At 49.8% G+C, this 10,638-nt stretch overlaps 1 protein-coding gene across 1 annotated transcript; it reads left to right on the top strand.

The window, feature by feature from the left end:
- Nucleotides 1-4,310: 4,310 nt before the first annotated feature.
- On the top strand, nucleotides 4,311-10,333 carry LOC148659607 (uncharacterized). The gene is made up of 2 exons (XM_088633848.1): nucleotides 4,311-4,475; nucleotides 8,347-10,333. The coding sequence occupies exon 2, from the start codon at nucleotides 8,356-8,358 to the stop codon at nucleotides 9,073-9,075; it is 720 nt and encodes a 239-aa protein (XP_088489974.1). The 5' UTR covers nucleotides 4,311-4,475; nucleotides 8,347-8,355; the 3' UTR covers nucleotides 9,076-10,333.
- Nucleotides 10,334-10,638: the final 305 nt, after the last annotated feature.

Below are 10,638 nucleotides of genomic sequence, written 5' to 3'. Positions count from 1 at the left end.
TGTGCAGGTGTGTGTGAGTGTGTAGTTGTGTGAGTGTAAATGTGTGCAGGTGTGTGAGTGTATCAGTGTGCAGGTGTGTGTGAGTGTGTAGGTGTGTGTTAAGTGTTGTCCGATTGCAGGAAGTCGGCCTCATTGGTCTGAGCCACTTTGAGAGACTGAGAGACTGTTGGAGTTTTCTGTACTACACACACACTACACACACACTCTGCACACAACTAAACACCACACACACATTAGTTAGTAACATAATTGTCAGAGTGTCCCGGGCAGCTATTTCAGGGTATCAGCTTCAACACTATGGCTGGGCAGCTTGTTCCCCACTCCCACCCCTCTCTGTGTACAGTAGAGCCTCCTGTCCTGACTGGAGTGTTTCACCCAGCTGTGTGCTGAGAGAAGTCAGGGTATCAGCTTGTTCCCCACTCCCACCCCTCTCTGTGTACAGTAGAGCCTCCTGTCCTGGCTGGAGTGTCTCATCCAGCTGTGTCCTGAAAGAAGTCAGGGTATCAGCTTGTTCCCCACTCCTACCCCTCTCTGTGTACAGTAGTGTCTCCTGTCCTGACTGGAGTGTCTCATCCATTCTATTCTATCTAATTGCATCTCTGACATAAAAACTTGGATGACTCAAAACTTCCTTCATCTTAACTGCGACAAGACTGAAGTTATGCTTATTGGTACCCCCCATCGACCTCGTGAAGCCAGTCCTGTAACCCTGTCTGTAGGTGGCTCTGTACTTGAGCTTCAGTCTAAACTGAAAAACCTTGGGGTGATATTTGATTCTGGATCAACATTTGACCCACGTGTGCAGCAGACTGTCAAAACATCTTCTTTTCACCTCAGAAATCTCGCTAGACTACGCCCTGTGTTATCGCTAACTGTGGCTGAAAAGCTGATCAACACATGTGTGTTCTCTCAAATTGACTGCTGTAATGCTCTACTCGCTGGGGTATCTAAATCTACTCTGAACAAGCTGCAGTCTGTCCACAATTCAGCAGCCAGAATCCTGACCAGGTCTGGTGCAAGTGTTCACATCACTCCTATCCTGGAGTCCCTGCACTGGCTTCCTGTCAAATTCCGTGTGGACTTTAAAATCCTCCTGCTCACCTGTAAGGCTCTGCATGGCTGGGCGCCTCAGTACCTGTCTGAGGTACTATCGCCCTGCTCCCCACCTCACAACCTTCGCTCCTCTAATTCTGCCACACTCTAGGGGTGACAGGGCTTCTCCTGCTGCGCCCCCAAGCTCTGGGACTCCCTCTGCCCGAGGACATCAGAGAGTCTCCTTCAGATCCAGACTCAAACCTCCTTCTCTAGAAGAGTCTGTACTGACCTGGTCTCGTTCCTCACCCCTCTGCTCTTCTCACTACCCCCCTCCCCGGTCTCCTCTGTGCGCTCTCATTGGGTTTTATCTGGTGTATTCTTATTTATTGTCATTGTGTTTTATCTGGTGTAGTCTTCTTATTTATTGTCATTGTGTTTTATCTGGTGTAGTCTTCTTATTTATTGTCATTGGGTTTTATCTGGTGTAGTCTTCTTATTTATTGTCATTGTGTTTTATCTGGTGTAGTCTTCTTATTTATTGTCATTGTGTTTTATCTGGTGTAGTCTTCTTATTTATTGTCATTGTGTTTTATCTGGTGTAGTCTTCTTATTTATTGTCATTGTGTTTTATCTGGTGTAGTCTTCTTATTTATTGTCATTGTGTTTTATCTGGTGTAGTCTTCTTATTTATTGTCATTGTGTTTTATCTGGTGTAGTCTTCTTATTTATTGTCATTGTGTTTTATCTGGTGTAGTCTTCTTATTTATTGTCATTGTGTTTTATCTGGTGTAGTCTTCTTATTTATTGTCATTGTGTTTTATCTGGTGTAGTCTTCTTATTTATTGTCATTGTGTTTTATCTGGTGTAGTCTTCTTATTTATTGTCATTGTGTTTTATCTGGTGTAGTCTTCTAATTTATTGTCATTGTGTTTTATCTGGTGTAGTCTTCTTATTTATTGTCATTGTGTTTTATCTGGTGTAGTCTTCTTATTTATTCTCATTGTGTTTTATCTGGTGTAGTCTTCTTATTTATTGTCATTGTGTTTTATCTGGTGTAGTCTTCTTATTTATTGTCATTGTGTTTTATCTGGTGTAGTCTTCTTATTTATTCTCATTGTGTTTTATCTGGTGTAGTCTTCTAATTTATTGTCATTGTGTTTTATCTGGTGTAGTCTTCTTATTTATTGTCATTGGGTTTTATCTGGTGTAGTCTTCTTATTTATTGTCATTGTGTTTTATCTGGTGTAGTCTTCTTATTTATTGTCATTGGGTTTTATCTGGTGTAGTCTTCTTATTTATTGTCATTGTGTTTTATCTGGTGTAGTCTTCTTATTTATTGTCATTGTGTTTTATCTGGTGTAGTCTTCTTATTTATTGTCATTGTGTTTTATCTGGTGTAGTCTTCTAATTTATTGTCATTGTGTTTTATCTGGTGTAGTCTTCTTATTTATTGTCATTGTGTTTTATCTGGTGTAGTCTTCTAATTTATTGTCATTGTGTTTTATCTGGTGTAGTCTTCTTATTTATTGTCATTGTGTTTTATCTGGTGTAGTCTTCTTATTTATTGTCATTGTGTTTTATCTGGTGTAGTCTTCTAATTTATTGTCATTGTGTTTTATCTGGTGTAGTCTTCTTATTTATTGTCATTGTGTTTTATCTGGTGTAGTCTTCTTATTTATTGTCATTGTGTTTTATCTGGTGTAGTCTTCTTATTTATTGTCATTGTGTTTTATCTGGTGTAGTCTTCTAATTTATTGTCATTGGGTTTTATCTGGTGTAGTCTTCTTATTTATTGTCATTGTGTTTTATCTGGTGTAGTCTTATTTATTGTCATTGTGTTTTATCTGGTGTAGTCTTCTAATTTATTGTCATTGGGTTTTATCTGGTGTAGTCTTCTTATTTATTGTCATTGTGTTTTATCTGGTGTAGTCTTCTTATTTATTGTCATTGTGTTTTATCTGGTGTAGTCTTCTTATTTATTGTCATTGTGTTTTATCTGGTGTAGTCTTCTTATTTATTGTCATTGTGTTTTATCTGGTGTAGTCTTATTTATTGGCATTGTGTTTTATCTGGTGTAGTCTTCTTATTTATTGTCATTGTGTTTTATCTGGTGTAGTCTTCTTATTTATTGTCATTGGGTTTTATCTGGTGTAGTCTTCTTATTTATTGTCATTGTGTTTTATCTGGTGTAGTCTTCTTATTTATTGTCATTGTGTTTTATCTGGTGTAGTCTTCTTATTTATTGTCATTGGGTTTTATCTGGTGTATTCTTCTTATTTATTGTCATTGGGTTTTATCTGGTGTATTCTTCTTATTTATTGTCATTGGGTTTTATCTGGTGTAGTCTTCTAATTTATTGTCATTGTGTTTTATCTGGTGTAGTCTTCTAATTTATTGTCATTGTGTTTTATCTGGTGTAGTCTTCTTATTTATTGTCATTGTGTTTTATCTGGTGTAGTCTTCTTATTTATTGTCATTGTGTTTTATCTGGTGTAGTCTTCTTATTTATTGTCATTGTGTTTTATCTGGTGTAGTCTTCTAATTTATTGTCATTGTGTTTTATCTGGTGTAGTCTTATTTATTGTCATTGTGTTTTATCTGGTGTAGTCTTCTTATTTATTGTCATTGGGTTTTATCTGGTGTAGTCTTCTAATTTATTGTCATTGTGTTTTATCTGGTGTAGTCTTCTAATTTATTGTCATTGTGTTTTATCTGGTGTATTCTTCTTATTTATTGTCATTGGGTTTTATCTGGTGTAGTCTTCTTATTTATTGTCATTGGGTTTTATCTGGTGTAGTCTTCTTATTTATTGTCATTGTGTTTTATCTGGTGTAGTCTTCTTATTTATTGTCATTGGGTTTTATCTGGTGTAGTCTTCTTATTTATTGTCATTGTGTTTTATCTGGTGTAGTCTTCTTATTTATTGTCATTGTGTTTTATCTGGTGTAGTCTTCTAATTTATTGTCATTGTGTTTTATCTGGTGTAGTCTTCTAATTTATTGTCATTGGGTTTTATCTGGTGTAGTCTTCTTATTTATTGTTGTTGTCATCCTGTAAAGCGCTTTGAGAAACCACCTTTAAAGCCGCTATCTAAAATAAAGTTTATTATTATTATTATTATTATTATTATTATTATTATTATTATTATTATCCAGCTGTGTCCTGAGAGAAGTCAGGGTAACCGGCTTCACAAGCAAGGCTGGGCAGCTTGTTCCCTCCTGTGTGCGCAGGCGTGCCTCCTGTCCCGTCCGTGAGCGGCGGCCACGCCCCCCGGCTGACGTCACCCCCGCCCGGCCGCTGGCGCCGGAGCGCGCGCGCGGCCCCTGCTGGCGGCGGCGGAGTCTGGGGTCTCCTGCCCGTGTCGCGACCCAATTAATGACCCAATTAACGAAGACGGCAGGGCTCGCCATCATGACCGGCAGAGCGACCGCAGGACGCAGGTCAGAGCGGACTGCGTGCGTGTGTGTGTGTGTGTGCGTGTGTGTGTTCACAGGACAGCGCGTTTTGACCGCGTCCTGGAGGAAAGTTTGGGGCGCGGCTCGTGCGCGGAAGTGGGAGTCGCAGCGCGCACGGGTGGGGCGGCAGAGCTCTCCTCCAGGATGACATGGCGGCAGACCCCTGGACTTGTGACGTTTACGTTTTAAAACCAGGACAGAAAACGCACTTCGCACAGACGAGGGCGCGGGGGGCGGGGGGGTCCCCCCCAGTGGACGTGAAAGTGCTGCGATTCACTCGGCCCACGGAGAAAAGCGGAATGCGTGTGAGAGGAGATGGCCGGCGCTGCGTGTACACAACCCCAGTGTCGCTGTCACGCGAGATCCTGTCGCGCTAGCTCAGCGGTGCCCACTGGTGCCCACTGGTGCCCGGTCCTTCCGGGTCTGGCCGTCAAACTGTCCCGCGGGATGTAGCATCGTCTCCTGCTGCGGGGGAAAGTCTCTCCAGGAGCTCCTGTACTGTACAACAGCTCGAGTCGTGCCCCCCCGTGTCTGCGACGAGCCGAAATCACGGGTCTTTCCAGATGTGTGATTCTCGATGCGAGTTTCCTCACGCCGAAGGGGTTTAATTCTGAGACATCTGTCACTGGAGCGTCCAGTCAGTGTGTGTGTATTAACCCCTCTCTCTCTCAGTGCAGTGTTACTGTACTGGAGTGTCCAGTCAGTGTGTCTGTATGAACCCCTCTCTCTCTCAGTGCAGTGTTAATGTACTGGAGCGTCCAGTCAGTGTGTGTGTATTAACCCCTCTCTCTCTCAGTGCAGTGTTACTGTACTGGAGTGTCCAGTCAGTGTGTCTGTATGAACCCCTCTCTCTCTCAGTGCAGTGTTAATGTACTGGAGTGTCCAGTCAGTGTGTCTGTATTAACCCCTCTCTCTCTCAGTGCAGTGTTAATGTACTGGAGTGTCCAGTCAGTGTGTGTGTATTAACCCCTCTCTCTCTCAGTGCAGTGTTAATGTACTGGAGTGTCCAGTCAGTGTGTCTGTATTAACCCCTCTCTCTCTCAGTGCAGTGTTACTGTACTGGAGTGTCCAGTCAGTGTGTCTGTATTAACCCCTCTCTCTCTCAGTGCAGTGTTAATGTACTGGAGTGTCCAGTCAGTGTGTGTGTATTAACCCCTCTCTCTCTCTCAGTGCAGTTTTAATGTACTGGAGTGTCCAGTCAGTGTGTCTGTAGTAACCCCTCTCTCTCTCAGTGCAGTGTTAATGTACTGGAGTGTCCAGTCAGTGTGTGTGTATTAACCCCTCTCTCTCTCTCAGTGCAGTGTTAATGTACTGGAGTGTCCAGTCAGTGTGTCTGTATTAACCCCTCTCTCTCTCAGTGCAGTGTTAATGTACTGGAGTGTCCAGTCAGTGTGTGTGTATGAACCCCTCTCTCTCGCAGTGCAGTGTTAATGTACTGGAGTGTCCAGTCAGTGTGTCTGTACTAACCCCCCTCTCTCTCAGTGCAGTGTTAATGTACTGGAGTGTCCAGTCAGTGTGTCTGTATGAACCCCTCTCTCTCTCAGTGCAGTGTTAATGTACTGGAGTGTCCAGTCAGTGTGTCTGTATTAACCCCTCTCTCTCAGTGCAGTGTTAATGTACTGGAGTGTCCAGTCAGTGTGTCTGTACTAACCCCCCTCTCTCTCAGTGCAGTGTTAATGTACTGGAGTGTCCAGTCAGTGTGTGTCTGTATGAACCCCTCTCTCTCTCAGTGCAGTGTTAATGTACTGGAGTGTCCAGTCAGTGTGTCTGTACTAACCCCCCTCTCTCTCAGTGCAGTGTTAATGTACTGGAGTGTCCAGTCAGTGTGTCTGTATGAACCCCTCTCTCTCTCAGTGCAGTGTTAATGTACTGGAGTGTCCAGTCTGTGTGTCTGTATTAACCCCTCTCTCTCTCTCAGTGCAGTGTTAATGTACTGGAGTGTCCAGTCAGTGTGTCTGTACTAACCCCCCTCTCTCTCAGTGCAGTGTTAATGTACTGGAGTGTCCAGTCAGTGTGTCTGTATGAACCCCTCTCTCTCTCAGTGCAGTGTTAATGTACTGGAGTGTCCAGTCTGTGTGTCTGTATTAACCCCTCTCTCTCTCTCAGTGCAGTGTTAATGTACTGGAGTGTCCAGTCAGTGTGTGTGTATGAACCCCTCTCTCTCTCAGTGCAGTGTTAATGTACTGGAGTGTCCAGTCAGTGTGTGTGTATGAACCCCTCTCTCTCGCAGTGCAGTGTTAATGTACTGGAGTGTCCAGTCAGTGTGTCTGTACTAACCCCCCTCTCTCTCAGTGCAGTGTTAATGTACTGGAGTGTCCAGTCAGTGTGTCTGTATGAACCCCTCTCTCTCTCAGTGCAGTGTTAATGTACTGGAGTGTCCAGTCAGTGTGTCTGTATTAACCCCTCTCTCTCAGTGCAGTGTTAATGTACTGGAGTGTCCAGTCAGTGTGTGTGTATTAACCCCTCTCTCTCTCTCAGTGCAGTGTTAATGTACTGGAGTGTCCAGTCAGTGTGTCTGTATTAACCCCTCTCTCTCTCAGTGCAGTGTTAATGTACTGGAGTGTCCAGTCAGTGTGTGTGTATGAACCCCTCTCTCTCGCAGTGCAGTGTTAATGTACTGGAGTGTCCAGTCAGTGTGTCTGTACTAACCCCCCTCTCTCTCAGTGCAGTGTTAATGTACTGGAGTGTCCAGTCAGTGTGTCTGTATGAACCCCTCTCTCTCTCAGTGCAGTGTTAATGTACTGGAGTGTCCAGTCAGTGTGTCTGTATTAACCCCTCTCTCTCAGTGCAGTGTTAATGTACTGGAGTGTCCAGTCAGTGTGTCTGTACTAACCCCCCTCTCTCTCAGTGCAGTGTTAATGTACTGGAGTGTCCAGTCAGTGTGTGTCTGTATGAACCCCTCTCTCTCTCAGTGCAGTGTTAATGTACTGGAGTGTCCAGTCAGTGTGTCTGTACTAACCCCCCTCTCTCTCAGTGCAGTGTTAATGTACTGGAGTGTCCAGTCAGTGTGTCTGTATGAACCCCTCTCTCTCTCAGTGCAGTGTTAATGTACTGGAGTGTCCAGTCTGTGTGTCTGTATTAACCCCTCTCTCTCTCTCAGTGCAGTGTTAATGTACTGGAGTGTCCAGTCAGTGTGTCTGTACTAACCCCCCTCTCTCTCAGTGCAGTGTTAATGTACTGGAGTGTCCAGTCAGTGTGTCTGTATGAACCCCTCTCTCTCTCAGTGCAGTGTTAATGTACTGGAGTGTCCAGTCTGTGTGTCTGTATTAACCCCTCTCTCTCTCTCAGTGCAGTGTTAATGTACTGGAGTGTCCAGTCAGTGTGTGTGTATGAACCCCTCTCTCTCTCAGTGGTAGTGTCCTGTGTATGAACCCCTCTCTCTCTCTCAGTGCAGTGTTAATGTACTGGAGTGTCCAGTCAGTGTGTCTGTATTAACCCCTCTCTCTCTCAGTGCAGTGTTCATGTACTGGAGTGTCCAGTCAGTGTGTCTGTATTAACCCCTCTCTCTCTCAGTGCAGTGTTAATGTACTGGAGTGTCCAGTCAGTGTGTCTGTATTAACCCCTCTCTCTCTCAGTGCAGTGTTAATGTACTGGAGTGTCCAGTCAGTGTGTGTGTATGAACCCCTCTCTCTCTCAGTGGTAGTGTCCTGTGTATGAACCCCTCTCTCTCTCTCAGTGCAGTGTTAATGTACTGGAGTGTCCAGTCAGTGTGTCTGTATTAACCCCTCTCTCTCTCAGTGCAGTGTTAATGTACTGGAGTGTCCAGTCAGTGTGTCTGTATGAACCCCTCTCTCTCTCTCTCTCTCTCTCTCAGTGGTAGTGTCCTGTGTATTAACCCGTCTCTCTCTCTCTACAGGGCAGGGTGATGTCTCTGCAGTCTGTCGCTCCTGCTCCCTGTGGCCCCGGGACCCTGCTGCTGCTCCCCCTGCTGGCCAGTCTGGGCTGGGCGGACCCCAGCAGCCCCGGGCCCGAGCCCGCTCTGGCGGCGCCGGCGGGCGGCCTGGTGTGGCTGCGCTGCCCGTGCCCGGGCCCGGCGGGGGGGCTGGACCTGACCTGCCGGCGCCGGGACACGGGCGCCGTGCTGCACCGGCGCGCGGGCGGCGCCGACCGGCCCGCCAGCCAGGACCCGCGGTACCGGGGCCGCACGGCGCTGTCCGAGCCCGCGCTGGCCGCCGGCGTCTGCGCGCTGCAGCTGTCCGCGCTGGGGCCCGGCGACGCCGGCCGCTACCTCTGCGCCGCTGCGGGCCCCGCGGGCCGGACCCGGTGCTCCTTCCTGCTGAGGGTGAGCGGGCCCGCCGGCGGGCCGCAGGACCGGACCACCCCGCCGCCCGCGGCCCGGCGCCCCCCCCAGGGCGGGGGCGGGTGGCCCTACTGGGTGCTCGGCTGCCTGCTGGCTCTGGGGGTCTCGGCCGCCCTGGCCTCCCTGGCGCGGCGCTGTCTGCGGGGGACCGGGACCAGACCCACGGGCACGGGCCTGACCCGGCTGCAGGCGCTGCTCCAGTCCGCCTGGTCTGGACCCGGGACGGCTGACCAGGACCGGCGTCCTGCTGGCCTGGCCTGCTTACCTCACGGACAGAGCTTCTGAACTGTGTGTCTGCAGCTGCTGCTCTCTGCTTGTACTGGACTCTATATCCTTTAACATTCTTTATATTACAAGACCAGCCTCCTCCCCCGGTGCCCTGGGGCCCCTCCAGACCTGCTGTGGCCCCAGCGTCAGTCGCTGCAGCCCCTGGTGCTACTGCAGCGACTTTCACCCCCTGCTGCTCCCCCTCTGGGGCTGTGGGGACCCCCTGCTGCTCCCCCTCTGGGGCTGCGGGGACCCCCTGCTGCTCCCCCTCTGGGGCTGTGAGGACCCCCTGCTGCTCCCCCTCTGGGGCTGTGGGGACCCCCTGCTGCTCCCCCTCTGGGGCTGTGGGGACCCCCTGCTGCTCCCCCTCTGGGGCTGCGGGGACCCCCTGCTGCTCCCCCTCTGGGGCTGTGAGGACCCCCTGCTGCTCCCCCTCTGGGGCTGTGGGGACCCCCTGCTGCTCCCCTCTGGGGCTGTGGGGACCCCCTGCTGCTCCCCCTCTGGGGCTGTGGGGAGCCCTGCTGGTGCGGATCGGGGGGCTGTGGGGACCCACTGCTGCTCCCCCTCTGGGGCTGTGGGGACCCCCTGCTGCTGCCCCTCTGGGGCTGTGAGGACCCCCTGCTGCTCCCCTCTGGGGCTGTGGGGAGCCCTCCTGCTGCTCCCCCTCTGGGGCTGTGAGGACCCCCTGCTGCTCCCCTCTGGGGCTGTGGGGACCCCCTGCTGCTCCCCTCTGGGGCTGTGGGGAGCCCTCCTGCTCCCCCTCTGGGGCTGTGGGGACCCCCTGCTGCTCCCCTCTGGGGCTGTGAGGACCCCCTCCTGCTCCCCCTCTGGGGCTGTGGGGAGCCCCTGCTGCTCCCCCTCTGGGGCTGTGAGGACCCCCTGCTGCTCCCCCTCTGGGGCTGTGAGGACCCCCTCCTGCTCCCCCTCTGGGGCTGTGGGGACCCCCTGCTGCTCCCCCTCTGGGGCTGTGAGGACCCCCTGCTGCTCCCCCTCTGGGGCTGTGGGGAGCCCTCCTGCTCCCCCTCTGGGGCTGTGGGGACCCCCTGCTGCTGCCCCTCTGGGGCTGTGGGGAGCCCTCCTGCTCCCCCTCTGGGGCTGTGGGGAGCCCTGCTGGTGCAGATCGGGGGGCTGTGGGATCGGGGAGAGCGCTGGTCGAGCTCCAGTCCTATGCAATAGTATTTTGCTGCCTTTTTGAATTGCACAGCGCTGGTGCCTGTGAACCAGCTCTTCCGTCTTCTTTATTTTGTATTTTGTTAAATAAACTCTTTTGTACCGACGCGGTGTCCGGTCTCGTCGAGCTCTCGAACCAGCAGCCTTCACAAAACAGCCCTGTTCTACCGCTGGCCACTGGGAAATACATAGTGGTTCCGGTGGGTCAGCAGGCGTGGGCTGCAAAGGAACACGTGGGAGGTGTATTCCCCGCTGAAAGGAGAAGAGAGAAAACGCAGCGTGAAACACAAAATGCCTGAAAAAAAGGACACCGGATGTGCGGAGAATGAACAGCTGGAATACAGAGGAAGTCCCGCCTCCCCGCCCTCCACAAGGGCTCTGATTGGCTGACTGTCAATGAGTGGCAGCCTT

The sequence above is a fragment of the Lepisosteus platostomus genome, chromosome 6 (assembly GCF_059453375.1).
Source record: "Lepisosteus platostomus isolate fLepPlt1 chromosome 6, fLepPlt1.hap1, whole genome shotgun sequence".
NCBI lineage: Eukaryota > Metazoa > Chordata > Actinopteri > Semionotiformes > Lepisosteidae > Lepisosteus > Lepisosteus platostomus.
This window is presented reverse-complemented; position numbering and strand designations above follow the sequence as displayed.